The sequence below is a fragment of the Alosa alosa genome, chromosome 20 (assembly GCF_017589495.1).
Source record: "Alosa alosa isolate M-15738 ecotype Scorff River chromosome 20, AALO_Geno_1.1, whole genome shotgun sequence".
Taxonomy (NCBI): Eukaryota; Metazoa; Chordata; class Actinopteri; order Clupeiformes; family Clupeidae; genus Alosa; species Alosa alosa.
The window spans coordinates 1,685,613-1,703,112 of NC_063208.1; the positions used below are offsets into that span (position 1 = coordinate 1,685,613).

Below are 17,500 nucleotides of genomic sequence, written 5' to 3' on the forward strand. Positions count from 1 at the left end.
CACACACAAAGCCACTGATGAACCAACTGGGGAACTAGCACTGCCCAGATTCAGTCCAGATCCATCCAGACCCAGATCAGAGCGAGATCAGGGCCACATCAGAGGCACATCAGAGCCGGATCAGGGCCACATCAGGGCCACATCAGAGCCACATCAGAGCCGCATCAGAGCCACATCAGGGCTACATCAGAGCCACATCAGAGCGGCATCAGGGCCACATCAGTGCCACATCAGAGCCGGATCAGGGCTACATCAGGTCTACATCAGAGCCGGATCAGAGTCACATCAGGGGCGGATCAAGGGCGGATCAGAGCCACATCAGAGCCGGATCAGGGCCACATCAGGGCCAGATGAGGGCCACATCAGAGTCACATCAGGGGCGGATCAAGGGCGGATCAGAGCCACATCAGAGCCACATCAGGGCCACATCAGAGCCGGATCAGGGCCACATCAGAGCCAGATGAGGGCCACATCAGGGCTGTGTCCTGTGTGAGAAGTGAGCAGGTGCAGTGTATCTCATCTCATCGGGGCTGTTAAGACCACAAAGGGAAGCGGCTCATTGATCGTATTGATTGGCTCATTGATCGTATTGATTGGCTCGGACAGCCCATACAGGCAGCCTTCTGGATGGCCATTTTCATCTGGACCGAATGTGCTGCATTAGTCTAATATGATTATTTCAGCTAAACAATGCAGGCCACTCATGAGTGATTATATGCGTGCCATGTGCGGCTGCTGACATGACACACGGCCGAACACTCAAGCAGTCCACTTCTCTCCACTTTCTCTTGGGCCTAGGAGTCGGCGAAAGTATTGATTTTTTCATCACGCCAATGCGCGCGCCCCGTCTGTCCATCCAGAACTGGAGGATGACGGGCGGATGACGGGAAGTCTTTAAGACGGACATGTTACTGTTCATCATGACATGTTACTGTTCATCATGACCAGGACAAGCAACCATCAATAACCTCAAAAAAAGAAAAGACTCTCCCGACCGAGAGGTATACGTGCACACATGACCATTTTCTGTTCAGTGGCTTTGGGGTTAATAACATATTTTTACGTCTAATTTGTGGCGAAGAGTCCTCCTCGCATCTTCTTTAACGGTTGTGATGAAACGTAGGCGCTATTCTGAATAGTCAGAGTTATTTCAGTTATTGGTAGGCTATACACTAATTGCTATTAGCCCATGAAAAATGACACAAATGTCGATTGTAACAATATTTTTTATCCGGCAATGATTTTAGTTGAAATTCAAGAAAATATTGTCAATCGTGGAGAAAATAAAACGTTAAAATAGATGTTTTTACTTCAATCCAATACTAAGACGTTTGCCATCGATAAATAAATTCACGATAAGTATTAGGCTACATCAGTTTATATGAGAGCGTTATGCAAAGCCCAGTTCTTTTTTTCATGGGGTGTCGTATTTTTCTTTTGACAGCTCCATAATGGCAACATCTAAAATATCCACACATGAAATACAACGAATACAAATCTGCATTTTACCCCCGTTCTAACGTAGGTTAGACTCTAACGTAGATGTAAGCACATCGAATGTGTCACCGACACCCGGTATTGTTCTGATGGATTGTTTGGCGGTGTTCAGCAGCTCGCTCTGAGATTGTGCAGAGACCGGGATCTTGGGTGGGGTCCGTCCGCATTATGCTGCGCGCGTATGTGTCTCGGGCTTCAACGGCAGGTGCGGCAGCATAGCCGAAAACATAATCTCACCTCCTTTCCTCATGATTGTGTTTTTACGGGCAAATCACTTTTTGTTTAAATTGAAATCCAAATGTGTCACATACGATATCTCAGTTGAAACAACAGAAAGTGATTTATTTTATCAATGCACAATTTTCGCACCAGGAGCTGTGCTATTGTGGCCCAAACTAAATATGAGCCTATCGGATTCTGTTTTTGCTCAAATGGCAACAACTCTTGATCCTAATCAAACTGACTAAACACCATCCAGGATTAGTTGGTTTCATTAACATGACGAACCTATATTTTCACAAGCATGTTTCGACCGCTCCCCAAACTGCGCCCGGTTTCCTGTGAGCTTTTGTGTTTAGGGTGTCGCCCCGTCTCTACGCTCTTTCAGCATCCTTAGTCTGGTGTCAGGGCGAGATGCTTCACTCCACCCTCAAAAACAGAAGCTACGTAATACCACCACAAATAAAAGATGTCTTACCGATTGCAGTTTTAGCCATGTCTGCTGTTGTCGGTGCGGTGACGGTCTGTGGTGTCTGAGCGCGCGTCGCAGTTCCGTTCGGTGGCGAGAAACCGAGTGCTTTAAGGCACTGAGTCAGCAGAAGGGTGCTCTGAGGGGAATGGGAGCGCGAGACGGGGGCTTTCTGAATTACGATCGTCTACGTGCTGAAGCAGATTGGCTCTCGTTCTCCCCTGACGCGCATCTCCAAGCAAGAGACGGTGACGCGTGCCCAGTGTCCCGCTCGCAGGACGGTTCAAGTCCCTGCTTAATACAAGGTGATCACACGCGACTACCCCTTTTGTTCGGCTAGTGGTCCAGTCCGTGTGAAGCGCAGCAGGCACCGCTCCTTATGTCCGTATTTATACCGGTCAACAGAGTAGCGGAGTAGCCTGTAGCTTCCCGGAAGGATGCAGCCAAACCCAGGCGCTTATCATAAGGTGTATTTTTTATTCAACCTCATTAGATCGATACCTGTGGCTGTAACAGCACCACTGTGGACTCGTGACCAGGCAGAGGCTCATGATGAGTCACAGAGACCTCACAGCAGCATGCAGCTCCAGTGCAGTGGGTGCAGATGCTGAGATCTGAAGAGATGCTTCACACACACACGCCCGCACGCACGCACGCACACACACACACACACACACACACACATGCACGCACGCGCACACACACACACACACACACACTGGGCTCTACTGCACTAACACTGCAGAGCAGGGGTGTCAAACATAAGGCCCGGGGACAGATCAGGCCCGCCAGCAGGTTTCATGCGGCCCCAAAGATGTTCTGGGTAGGAAGGGACAATTAGAAACAAAAGATCACATCCAGTTGTCTTGAACAATGTGTAATAAGCAATATCTCTATGATAAATTGATAACCTACTGTAGCACTGCAGACCATCCTCAGGAAGGAAGAAGTGGAAAGCTAACGTGGAAGTAGAGCATTTCAAGAGAGAAGGAGCAGTAGGCTACATGACAGCAGCACATTATTTGTACTTGTTTGCTCATAAGTGATATCATCAAATAACACTCTGATACCCATGCAGAAAATGTTAATGACCATGACGGCCCACCACGAGGTCTCATTTCAACAAATCCGGCCCACTACCTAATAATAATAATAATAATAATAATAATAATAATAATAATAAGCTTTATTTGTATAGCACCTTTCATACACAGAATGCAGCTAAAAGTTTGAAGCATGTAACACAATAATTTGGAGCATGTAACACAATAATAGTCAGTCAGTCATTATCAATCACTTTCACTTTTCTTCATTGCTGTGGCCGTTTATGATCCGATCAGCAACATATCAGAAATATAGAAAATAACATGTAACACAGTTATTAGAGAAGAGTCAGTCATTCCCCTTTGTTGCTTTGCTAACAAATGCCTAGGCTAACAAATGCTTAGGCTCCGTTGATGCGGACTCCAAGCAGCCAGCCTTAGCTTGTTCTTAGCATATGTCGCAATTATTTGACTTTATTCACAGACATTCAAGACTGGCAGCCTTAACCCTTTAATATGAGTATACTGGGCCCTACTGCACTAACTCTGTAGAGTATACTGGACCCTACTGCACTAACTCTGTAGAGTATACTGGGCCCTACTGCTCTGTAGAGTATACTGGGCCCTACTGCACTGTAGAGTATACTGGGCCCTACTGCACTAACTCTGTAGAGTATACTGGGCTCTACTGCACTAACTCTGTAGAGTATATTGGGCCCTACTGCACTGTAGAGTATACTGGGCCCTACTGCACTAACTCTGTAGAGTATACTGGGCTCTACTGCACTAACTCTATAAAGTATACTGGGCGCTACTGCACTACTATAACTCTGTAGAGTATACTGGGCCCTACTGCACTAACTATAACTATGTATTTGTAGGCCATGTATAATATTAGGATGGATGGATGGAGCCTAGTTGTAGATAGATAGATACTTTATTGATCCCCATGGGGAAATTCAAGAAATAGAAGATTGTAGGCCTAGGCCTAATGTTTAATGTGAAATAAAATAAGTAGCCTAAAAGGCAACATTCGAAATGAGGAAAAATAAGGCAAGATAAGAGTAGCCTCATTGGGGAGAAAAACTGAGTAGCCTTGGCTATTTTTAAGATCTTAAAGTGCACTTAAAATAAAATTTGAGCTGAGACAAGGATGGATATTCCACAGCTGGTTCCTTGAATCCATTAATCAGCAAGTTTAATTTAATTTTTTTAGGTTTTTTTATGTTGACCCGAAATCCTGGAAACCCAGGAATATCACGTTGTTGGGCAGAATGCATGTAGGCTTAACTAGATTGTGTTGGATCAATCATATTGCCTTCTTAAATCGTAAAATATTCTGTGGTCTCAGTTGACTGTTGAATGGGCCTAGCCTACCCTATGCTTGCTCAAAATATATGCTTTGTCTAGTAGAGGTGCTTCAAATTGGTGCTTAAAATCGCCTGTCTCAAAATATATAGAAGAGGTCCAGGGCAGTTCCGCGCAAAACTGTCACATCCATATTTAGTTGGCGTTACGGACGTGACAGTTTTGCGTGGTATTGCCCCTGTATCATTATATAAAGCCCTGTTCTCGCTGTCTAGCTTTCTCCTCTTTGAGCAATCGATGATTTGAAAACAACTTACTTATCGTTAACTTAGATATCCATCTGATTGTTTCTCGTCCCGTCTCCTATCCTTGCTCGTTTCAGGCGATCAGTCTCTTCTCCATAGTAGGCTACTTTACTCACTGACTCGACTTTATCAGAATTCACAGATTTCACTGGCTGAGTAGCAGCAAGCGAAATGATGGTTCCTGAAGCTCCTGAAGTAAATGCAGTCATCCTAACCAACGAAACATTTAGCGCAGCTTTGAAATCTTACGTGAAAATCTAAATTAGGCTATTATGGTCTGGGTCCGATAGGATCACGCCACGTCGGACTTTGGTGACCCTGTAGAGTCCTGGGCATTTGGTGATGGCTGCTGTAGAGTATACTGGGCCCTACTGCACTGTAGAGTATACTGGGCTCTACTGCACTAACTCTGTAAAGTATACTGGGCCCTACTGCACTAACTCTGTAGAGTATACTGGGCCCTACTGCTCTGTAGAGTATACTGGGCTCTACTGGACTAACTCTGTAGAGTATACTGGGCCCTACAGCACTGTAGAGTATACTGGGCCCTACTGCACTGTAGAGTATACTGGGCCCTACTGCACTGTAGAGTATACTGGGCCCTACTGCACTAACTCTGTAGAGTATACTGGGCCCTACTGCACTGTAGAGTATACTGGGCTCTACTGCACTAACTCTGTAGAGTATGCTGGGCCCTACTGCACTAACTCTGTAGAGTATACTGGGCCCTACTGCAGCATTATGCCTTTAGCCCGTGTGTTGCTACTGTAGCTTACGACGTCCATCTGAACTCACCAGGAACCCATAAAGCTCCTTCATGTCCATTATGTCACACTCACACCACACACACTCACACACACATACACTCACACATGCATCCGTCTGCAAACATGCAGGTCATCAATATTAAAGCCTTTCAGTCTGGTGCATCTGTCATCAATAATTAAGACTTCCTGTGTATAATGAAGACTTCCTGTGTCAAGCGTGACCACAGCTATGGACGAGAGGGGCATTCAGGAATCTGATCATTCAGCGTTGGAGTGTGTGGTGCCATGATAGAGAATGGACATGGATTCATAGTCAAAACCCACTCTGTAATGCGTGCACTATTCAGCAACCACCACTATCACTAAATGGTAACAGCGAGTAGCCATTTATTTGGTGCAGAACATAACCGTGGTGATAAAAGAACGCATAGTGCATCACAGCATATAAATTAGTCTGAGCTGTGTGTGTGTGTGTGTGTGTGTGTTTGTGCGTGTGGCCTACTTTCAGGGGTGTCATAAATCAAGAAAGCATTTTCTGCCAGGTCCCAGGATGGCGTAGTTCTCTCTCTGACCACTGGGTGGAAGCACTGGTTTACCACAACGGCCTCCAGATGTTTTACGTCATGATTGCTGCAGGCAGAGGGCGCCATTGCTCGTGTGAAAGTAGTATTGCCACATTTCTTGCAAAGCCCAATGTATTGTACACATTATATCGGAGACAATTAATTCGTAATGGGTCATGCAGGAAGCCTCCCTATTTTCTTTGTGATCCTCTATTGCAGTGTTTCTCAAAGTGTGGTCCGGGGACCACTGGTGGTCCGCAAGCTATCCCAAGTGGTCCGCGAGCAGACGTTGTAAAAAATAATATAGATGAGTTGTTTGCAATATTGAACCAACTTGTATGTAAATCCAAAGTTCTGCAATACTGCCTATGTAAGCTATGACAATTTAAATCATTTGAATCCTCTGACATAATAAGCAAGGTGCAAAGACAATAAGCAAGGTGGTTCAGTGAGTAGGCCTATTGTGTCTATTAGCCAGGTGGTCCGTGAGGTTTTTTCTAATGGTTAAGTGGTCCTTGGTCTGTAAAAGTTTGAGAAACACTGCTCTATTGCATTGTATCACTACAGTCTCAAGGTAGCAGTCATAATTATAATGCTGTTTAGCCAGGTGAAGAAGTCTCAAGGTACGCAGTCCTAATCATATGCTGTTTAGCCAGGTGAAGAAGCTGCTCTTACCACTGGGTGCATACGCTCCAGTCACATGACTATGAACTGACCGGTGTAAACGTCACATGACTATGAACAGACCGGTGTGAAACAATGTGTTGGTAACAGAAGAGAAAACAGAGGTCACATAAATGGCATTACATGTACAGAAATATTGACAGTAAGTGACAATAAAAACTGTACAGACTTGAATATAATAGGGTCATTCTAAACGGGCCATTTGCGTCCAGAACATTTGATGAGATACAGAAGGCACAAACTAGAGCCAAAGTGTGTTTCTAAACCTCAAGCTAATGATTCAAGAGTTCTTGTCAACATGATGGACAAGAAAATACTATTCTTAAAGAGTATCACACTGTTTTTAACCATTTTTCATAAGTGCATGGCCATTTCCATGTGTCCGGATTGACCAACATGACATTTACATCTAAAATATAACCACGTAAATGTTATATTCTTATCAAACGTTTGATATTTTCAGAATTAAATATAATTTCCTGATGACATTAGACATATCTATTCAGAATAAAATCATGTTTTGGTAAATATTTTATAATTTTTTTGCGTCCCCTGGTTTGACTTACCACCCCGTCACATTAACTTGTTTTGTCTGTAAATTGCAAACTGTTAGCTTGAAATGAAATCACAAAGACCATTGTTAATGTCTACCTGTAGAGCACCCAATAAACTAAGCAGAATAATTATGACAATCTTTACATTGTTTACTTGTTGTTTTCTCATTCCTATGAGGGGTCCGTCAAGCTTGGTCTTCCCACCCCGTCACACAAATTAGACAGGAGTAACTGTTTTTCATTACAGTTTTAACACTATCATTGCTAAGCAAATGACATTTCTAATTGAAGGCATGTATGTGAAGTCAATAACTTGAACATTATTTTACATTTTATCATGAAATCTACCACCCTGTCACATTTATTATATCTCAATCCATTATATTTAATGTGAAAAAAATGTATGCCTGAGGTGGGCAAATATGAGTTTTTGGATAAATTGAAAAGAAGTTTAGTTTTGATGAACATTTTGACAATTTTATAGTGGAAAAGGCACCCGTTTCATAGAATGACCCAATAGAAAATCTGAGCAATAATCTGACAGCCAGCCAAGAAAGTAGACTGCAGACAAATGTGCCAAGAAGGCACATTTGATTTGACCGCTGGCATTTAAGGTCTGCTCTGTAGGTAGTGTTGTATAAGTTCATACTTAGCAAGAGCTAGCCAGATACAGTTTTTAACCATAAACATCAACACGCGCTGCAGAAATTTGTGATGTTTACTGAGTGTAATCTTAGGTAATGTCATTTATGCAAACTAGTATTGCCAGGCAAGACTACAATGAAATGTAACAATGAAAGGTAGTATTGCCTTGGCAATACTGGCAATGGCTGCAGAACATCATTTCAGTACCTAAAGGAACATATTGTCCCTGTAGAACATGCTGCAGAACATCATTTCAGTACCTAAAGGAACATATTGTCCCTGTAGAACATGCTGCAGAACATCATTTCAGAACCTAAAGGAACATATTGTCCCTGTAGAACATGCTGCAGAACATCATTTCAGAACCTAAAGGAACATATTGTCCCTGTAGAACATGCTGCAGAACATCATTTCAGTACCTAAAGGAACATATTGTCCCTGTAGAACATGCTGCAGAACATCATTTCAGAACCTAAAGGAACATATTGTCCCTGTAGAACATGCTGCAGAACATCATTTCAGAACCTAAAGGAACCTTTTTTTAAGGCTTTTGTTTTGCCTTTATTCAGATAGGACAGTGAAGAGTGTCAGGAAGAGAGAGAGAGGGGGGGGGGAAGAGAGAGAGAGGGGAGAGAGAGAGAAAAAGAGAGAGGGGAGAGAGGGGGGGGGAAGAGAGATATGGGGTGGGATCAGGCCTACGGGGTGTGACCTGTTTTAACACACACATGAGCTCTGGTCTATATAACACACACATGAGCTCTGGTCTATATAACACACATGAGCTCTGGTCTATATAACACACACATGAGCTCTGGTCTATATATCACACACATGAGCTCTGGTCTATATATCACACACATGAGCTCTGGTCTATATATCACACACATGAGCTCTGGTCTATATAACACACACATGAGCTCTGGTCTACATATCACACACATGAGCTCTGGGCGGACGGCAGTATTGCTAGCGTGTGGTCTATATAACACACATACTGTAACAGCAGTATTGCTAGCGTGTGGTCTATATAACACACATACTGTAACAGCAGTATTGCTAGCGTGTGGTCTATATAACACACAGAACAGCAGTATTGCTAGTGTGTGTAGTGAGCTGCAGCCAGGTGAGAGTGAGGAGGTTACTGCCTCCTGGAGTCCTGGAGTGGGATGACTTATTAGCTCTAATGGGGAGCCGTCTGCAGGGACAGACGCTGTGTAGCGTAACCAGCAACTTAAAGGCACAGTCTGTGATTCTGTAAGGAACTAACTAACTTTTCCATCACATTCAACAAACCAGTTCTCCAGGTTCCTGTAGTGTTCTATGTGGATCTTTTAAAACAATAAAAAACAAAAACGATGTGTGGGAAACAAATACAGCAGCACAAGACTCTGCCTTTACAGATAAAATCCTATAGCCGTTCCCCTGAATCACAGACTCTGCCTTTAAAGATAAAATCTTACGCATTACACCTTTGAGGTCAAGTTACAGTGCTGATGTGTGTGGCCAGTGGCAGTGCACCCATGTCATCGCCTACAGTGCCTATGGGAAATATTCACACCCCATGTCATCACCTACAGTAGCTATGGGAATTATAACATTACTATTTTGCAGAGTTGATGGGGCTTGAAAATTCCCCACCTCCAAAGTGGGAAATGACAGAAAAAGTTTGAGAACCACTGGAGTAGCCTATGTAGGGTAGGCCTGATCTGATTTAGAGGAGCCCATGTAGGCCTGATCTGATTTAGAGGAGCCCATAGGCCTGATCTGATTTAGAGTAGCCCATGTAGGCCTGATCTAATTTAGAGGAGCCCATGTAGGCCTGATCTGATTCCCATATTTCATTACGTGTCTTCTGTCAGCACTGCAGAGCAGCTGCTCACCATAACAACAGCCGATTTAACGGAGTCTGGATTTGTCTCGGGTAATTGAATCAAAGTAAACACACTAAATCTGCGTAGGCGGAGAGAGCCTTCAGAAGTCCTGCACGGGATCGGATGGGCTGAAACACTTGATAGGGGGTTTTGAAGGCCATGTTTAAAAGGCATTCATAATCCACCCTGCTATAAGAGACAAGGCATTCATAATCCACCCGGCACTGAGAGACGCTGAATGCTTTGCTTCCTCTGCTGCTTTTCCCACCGAGAGCCGATTCCTCAGAGCCGATTCCTCAGTAATATCTGCCCGCAGACTCAGGGGAAAGGGGCGGCTTCCTGCTTGGGGCAAGATTTTCTAAAGATATTTAAGGCCCAAACACAGATCAATTTCCACTAAAATGTATCCATTCTAATCGTCTTGATAAGCAGCCAGAATGCTTAATCCATTGTTTTATGTAGCTTATGGCTACCTATATGGAATAAATTATTGTAATGAACTGAGCCTAGCTGTTATAACTGTGAAACTGTCCTGTCTGTCGTGTTTATGTCTACAGTTGGTTACAGTGTTCATAATGAGGGTTGATTGGTGTGTGTTTTAGATACAGCCTAAAGTAGATGTTCAGTGCTGGGGCAGATGTTTAGTGCTGGGGCATAAGGGCCAAGTTAGGCTGGTGTATTGGGATGCAACCTGGGCCAGATGTTCAGTGCTGGGGCATAAGGGCCAGGTATGGGGCAGATGTTCAGTGCTGGGGCATAAGGGCCTTGGTCTGGGGCAGATGTTCAGTGCTGGGGCAGATGTTGCATGCCGTAGGCCTACAGCACTGTTCCTCCACTGGATGCTGATGCCAAGGCATACAGGTGTGGATTATTGAACGGGCCTACAGGGCCCAGGCCCAGGGGCCCAAGGGGTCAGGGGGCCCTGAAGCCCAAGCCTTTGCATGGAATCATTGCCTCAATATCAACAAGTCAGGATGTAGGCTATGAATCTGATTGTATTTAGTATTGTCCATCCCCAAAATGCACCAGAATACAGGAAATGACATCAAACAATTTAAAAATGTTCAGGGGGAGGACCCCCAAACCCCCCACCCACATATACGACAATTAGTGGGTGGCCCTTAATACATCTGGGCCCAGGGGCCCGAAAGTTCATAATCCGCCCATGCAGGTGTGCTGATGCCAAGGCCTACAGGTGTGCTGATGCCAAGGCATACTGTACAGGTGTGCTGTGGAATTGTGAAGGACCTGACACAGGTTTGTACAGGGCAGACTCATGAAACAGGCATCAATAATGTGTGTGTCATTCACCATAATCAGTGTTGGTGTACCTTGGCGTTTTGGTTTGACCTCTAGGGTGCCAAAAAGCACAATGTCTGCCTTGTAGTGATGATAAACATATAAGCACTACCATTTCATTAAGTTGAGTTGACTTACTGAACATACTAGTAGGCCTATAGGCTATCCTACATATCCTACTCATGAACTGGAACTCAATACCGCTATTCATGCGTTTATATTTATTTTAGAATTTTAGGCGACCTGTTGCGTTTTTATATTTGAGGGCAGTTTTTTTTAGCCTACATTTGGATGGCTCCGCCAGTTCAGGACAAAGTATCTGGACCAACAAACAAATTAATATAATTTTAGATACCCACTCGTTTCCCTGTAAAATGAGATTACCAGTAGCTTCTAGTCTGCTCTGCTCCGCTGAACGGTGCGAGTGTGCTACGTCAGAGTTCTCTTCTCCTCCTACAGACGAGAGAAGATGATTGCGCTTTAGAGGATGTCGTCAGCCTCAGCCACGCTAGAGTAGAAGTTAGAACGCAACCAGCGCGAAGGAAGAAACTTGCCCTCATCAAATAAGTTTACTGAGGAGATGAGTTGCCCTGTAGTCGCCAACATTAAGGTAAGACTGTCGGCAGGCGAAACGATGGATGTGTAGGGTACATTTATGTGTGCGTTATTATCAAATATGCACATTTTCTTTACGCAGCTAAACGTTATCGGTCAATTACAACTGTAGCTGACTACAAAATAACCTTAGTTACTATGTATATGTTACCTGAGCAGCGGAGTAAAGGTGTTTTATGTACCGTTAATTTAACAAGACCAGTTATTCAAGAAATTATGTAAATGGCAATTAAAACTGTATCATTACCTATGTAATATCAGTTCACCTGTAGCTCACGTTTGAGGCGGCAGTCAACAGATGCTGGGTGACACCACCAAGACCCCTGTTAGTTAGTTAGCAGGCAGCGTGGTTGGTCTGTCTCTAGCGTTAGCTGCCATAGCTAAGAAAGAAATCTAGAACTAGCACTCAACTCGAACGTTACGCTCATTCTATTTCCAACATGAAAACCTCATCCGTTTAGAGTTGCGGTGACGACCTTAAATCAGCATTTTCTGTGGATGTGCTTCAGAAGGTGTTGTAGTTCATTATCATTGACTAACTAGTGAGATGAAGGAAGGGGGATGCAAAATCACAAACAGCTAGCTGTCTAGCAGTTTTAGCATGTGGCATTTAATGTCAGCGTGGCTTGGAGGAAGCCCGACGTATGTTAAGAATGTTCTGTACTTTTCCTCTGGTTCTGAGAACTTCTGAGTAGTTTCCCGCCACATCTTCGTAATGTCTCCCATCAAGGGGTTGAGAAATACGCCAAGAAAAACTTCCTCCGATGGCAGGAGACCAGAGGATTATGCCCAGTTATCACACTCACGTATGATTTACACTGACGTTTCCCTGTCAACATATGGCAGCTTTCCAGTTACCTAATAATAATGTCGATGTATTTGCGAATCGCGACGCATCATTACAGTTCTATTTTCGTATGGCATTAAACATTACAAGTGACTGACAGCTGTCATCCAATTCCTACCTACACGCCTATCACGTTGATTGATGCGGATGTTCGGGGAATCAAACGAAATATCAATGTGTGTTAGGATAGTCGTTTAGAAATCTGTTCTGTGGTTAAAATTGTCAACGCAAATACTTCCCAGCTGTAAGTTAGAGAAATTGTTTGACACTAATACCAACACTCACATAGATTATCATTATGGAGTTGGCATATTATTATCCTCAGATAGGCTACCAACACTCCCATAGATTATCATTATGGAGTTGGCATATTATTATCCTCAGATAGGCTACCAACACTCACATAGATTATCATTATGGAGTTGGCATATTATTATCCTCAGAAAGATGAAACCGGTGTCTCAACGTGCCGCATACACCGTTAATAAACAGTAAGCTGGCAGTTATTCAAAATTTGTCTAAGACTGTACCCAGGTAACTTGGGTGAACCCAGACAAACCTGTTAGCAAATTTGAATTTGCTCACTAGGTCCGTCTGAATATACTCCTATTGAAGCCCCTTTCTGAATCACAAAACAAACCAGGAATCAGTCACAACTAATACTGACAGATGTAGTGGTAATTCCCAGCTATATTCTCCTCTGCACTGTTACTTAAATGTTCTATTGCTGTGGCTGTAGTTCTGTTAAAAAAATTAAAATGCTAAAATGTTAATAGCTTAAATGTTAATAGTTTAAATGTTAAAATGTTAATAGTTTAAATGTTAAAATGTTTATAGTTTAAATGTTAATAGTTTAAATGTTATTCTATTGCTGTTACCGTAGCCCTGTTAAAATGCTTAAATGTTAATAGCTTAAAAATGTTCTATTGCAGTAAGTGGCTTTTGAGGTGTCGCTGGTCTTAACTTTCACCTTAACTTCACATGATCCCTGGTCTGTTTCGTTGTGGGGCTTCAAGCTATTTTTGGAAAGCAACATGATTTTAGCAGGGGTTGTTTTGCAGATGAATTGCGGATGTTTTCTCTGCCCTGGTGTGTGTGTTTGTAGTGTGTGTGTGTGTGTGTGTGTGTGTGTGTGTGTGTGTGGAGGTTTTCTCTATCAGGCTGTGGACTGGTGTATCTTGTGAGGGGAAAATGATAAAGATGAACTTTAACTTTGTGTTGTTTTTACTTTGATACTTGTGTTCCTGTAATATCTTGTTCCTTATAATTGATACTTCTATCTCCTAACCTAGTTCTTAAAGTTCTTTTGATTTGTGTGCTTCTGTTCAGTAGTGTAGCCAGAAATGTTCAAATGGGTGGGCACAGAAAAAACGAGTGGGCAAAGCCAATTTGATTTGACACAAGAGAGGCCTACTGTAGATTAGATGCACCATACAAACATTAATCATAGACATGTTATATTCATGGCATAAAAGTGGAATTTATTGAACGCATTTGATCACAGCTGACAAATTACGCAGAAACATTTTCAACCGGAGCAAAACAATGCATGAATGTAGCTTGGGCACGTCACATGAAACACAATTGAGACAAGAGATTGACCATATTAGGCAGCTGCAGAGCTTTATCATAAGCATGTTACATTCGTGACATGAAAAGTGGAATATGAATGCATTTCATCACACAGCTGACAATTACGATTACGAGACATTTTAAAAGGAGCGAAACAATGCATGCAGCTTCAGCGCGTCACATAAACACAATTGAAAGATTGATCATATTGGACAACCGTAACGCATTATCATAGGCATGTAACTTTTATGACATTAAAAAGTTGATTTTATTGAATTTATTAAATGGGCATAGACTGACAAGTAGGTGGGCCTAGGTGTATCAGGAGATTTTCTCTGCCCTGCTGTGGACTTTTGTGTGTGTGTGTGTGTGTATCAGGAGGTCTTCTCTGCCCTGCTGTGGATTGTTGTGTGTGTGTATCCAGATGTTTTCTCTGCCCTGCTGTGGACCTCCTCCGATGGCAGGAGACCAGAGGATTATGCCCAGTTATCACACTCACGTATGATTTACACTGACGTTTCCCTGTCAACATATGGCAGCTTTCCAGTTACCTAATAATAATGTCTTGGATGTATTTGCGAATCGCGACGCATCATTACAGTTCTATTTTCGTATGGCATTAAACATTACAAGTGAGTGACTGACAGCTGTCATCCAATTCCTACCTACACGCCTATCACGTTGATTGATGCGGATGTTCGGTGAATCAAACGAAATATCAATGTGTGTTAGGATAGTCATTTAGAAATCTGTTCTGTGGTTAAAATTGTCAACGCAAATACTTCCCAGCTGTAAGTTAGAGAAATTGTTTGACACTAATACCAACACTCACATTGATTATCATTATGGATTATCATTATGGGTTGGCATATTATTATCCTCAGATAGGCTACCAATAGGCTACTCCCATAGATTATCATTATGGAGTTAGGGAGTTGGCATATTATTATCCTCAGATATCATTATGGCTACCAACCTTACTACCAACACTCACATAGATTATCATTATGGAGTTGGCATATTATATCCTTAGGTAGGCTACCAACACTCACATAGATTATCATTATGGAGTTGGCATATTATTATCCTCAGAAAGATGAAACCGGGAGTGTCCTCAGAAAGTGCCGGTGTCTCATATACACCGTTAATAAACAGTAAGCTGGCAGTTAGTCAAGATTTGTCTAAGACTGTACCCGGGTAACTTGGGTGAACCCAGACAAACCTGTTAGCAAATTTGAATTTGCTCACTAGGTCCGTCTGAATATACTCCTATTGAAGCCCCTTTCTATATCACCAACAAACCAGGAATCAGTCACAACTAATACTGACAGATGTAGTGGTAATTCCCAGCTATATTCTCCTCTGCACTGTTACTTAAATGTTCTATTGCTGTGGCTGTAGTTCTGTTAAAAAACTTAAAATGCTAAAATGTTAATAGCTTAAATGTTAAAATGTTAATAGTTAAAATGTTAATAGTTTAAATGTTATTCTATTGCTGTTACCGTAGCCCTGTTAAAATGCTTAAATGTTAATAGCTTAAAAATGTTCTATTGCAGTAAGTGGCTTTTGAGGTGTCGCTGGTCTTAACTTTCACCTTAACTTCACATGATCCCTGGTCTGTTTCGTTGTGGGGCTTCAAGCTATTTTTGGAAAGCAACATGATTTTAGCAGGGGTTGTTTTGCAGATGAATTGCGGATGTTTTCTCTGCCCTGGTGTGTGTGTGTGTGTGTGGAGGTTTTCTCTATCAGGCTGTGGACTGGTGTATCTTGTGAGGGGAAAATGATAAAGATGAACTTTAACTTTGTGTTGTTTTTACTTTGATACTTGTGTTCCTGTAATATCTTGTTCCTTATAATTGATACTTCTATCTCCTAACCTAGTTCTTAAAGTTCTTTTGATTTGTGTGCTTCTGTTCAGTATTGTAGCCAGAAATGTTCAAATGGTTGGGCACAGAAAAAACGAGTGGGCAAAGCCAATTTGATTTGACACAAGAGAGGCCTACTGTAGATTAGATGCACCATACAAACATTCATCATAGACATGTTATATTCATGGCATAAAAGTGGAATTTATTGAATGCATTTGATCACAGCTGACAAATTACGCAGAAACATTTTCAACCGGAGCAAAACAATGCATGAATGTAGCTTGGGCACGTCACATGAAACACAATTGAGACAATAGATTGACCATATTAGGCAGCTGCAGAGCTTTATCATAGGCATGTTACATTCGTGACATGAAAAGTGGAATATGAATGCATTTCATCACACAGCTGACAATTACGATTACGAGACATTTTAAACGGAGCGAAACAATGCATGCAGCTTCAGCGCGTCACATAAACACAATTGAAAGATTGATCATATTGGACAACCGTAAAGCATTATCATAGGCATGTAACTTTTATGACATTAAAAAGTTGATTTTATTGAATTTATTAAATGGGCATAGACTGACAAGTAGGTGGGCCTAGGTGTATCAGGAGATTTTCTCTGCCCTGCTGTGGACTTTTGTGTGTGTGTGTATCAGGAGGTTTTCTCTGCCATGCTGTGGACTGTTGTGTGTGTGTGTGTGTGTCCAGAGGTTTTCTCTGCCCTGCTGTGGACTGTTGTGTGTGTGTGTGTCAGGAGGTTTTCTCTGCCATGCTGTGGACTGTTGTGTGTGTGTGTGTGTGTGTGTGTGTGTGTGTCCAGAGGTTTTCTCTGCCCTGCTGTGGACTGTTGTGTGTGTGTGTGTGTGTGTGTGTGTGTCAGGAGGTTTTCTCTGCCAGGCTGTGGACTGGTGTGTATCTCATGAGGTTTTCTCTACCAGGCTGTGACAGGTGTCCCTCGAACAGACGTCCCAAATCTGATTGACAAGCAGTGTCGCCAGCCGTCTACATTGAACTCGTCTACATAAATAAGATTGATTAGCAGGTTAGGCCCCTCTGGTTGGGGCTATCAGGGGAAAACAGACTCTGTGGATGCAGACCAAGTCAATCAACTCGGTCTTGTTTGCGTCCACCCAAAGCATTTCTTTTTCTAAGCTTTCTTGTTCTACTGCTTTCTTCCTTTTCCTTTTCTCTCTCTCTCTCTCTCCCTCCCTCTCTCCCTCCCTCTCTCTCTCTCTCTCTCTCTCCCTCCCCTCCCCCTCTCTCTCTCTCTCTCTCTCTCTCTCTCCCTCCCTCCCCCTCCCTCTCTCTCTCCCTCCCTCTCTCTCTCCTCTCTCTCTCTCTCTCTCTCTCTGGTTTGTTTTTGCT

General features: G+C 42.9%; 2 protein-coding genes across 3 annotated transcripts in view; one reads left to right on the plus strand and one right to left on the minus strand.

Annotated features, from left to right (window-relative positions):
- Positions 1–2,469, minus strand: part of stmn2b (stathmin 2b) — a 14,113-nt gene extending 11,644 nt beyond the window's left edge. Inside the window, exon 1 of one of the 2 annotated variants that reach the window (XM_048230425.1) lies at positions 2,195–2,469. In XM_048230425.1, coding sequence (XP_048086382.1) covers positions 2,195–2,213 — 19 coding nt within the window. In that variant the 5' untranslated portion in view covers positions 2,214–2,469. The remainder of the gene's footprint in view (positions 1–2,194) is intronic. The other variant, XM_048230424.1, reaches the window with a different exon arrangement.
- Positions 2,470–11,680: 9,211 nt separating this feature from the next.
- si:dkeyp-120h9.1 (Y+L amino acid transporter 2-like) overlaps positions 11,681–17,500 on the plus strand; it is a 37,555-nt gene continuing 31,735 nt past the window's right edge. Inside the window, exon 1 of the mRNA XM_048229781.1 lies at positions 11,681–11,834. The gene's annotated coding sequence lies outside the window, so the exon portion shown is untranslated. The remainder of the gene's footprint in view (positions 11,835–17,500) is intronic.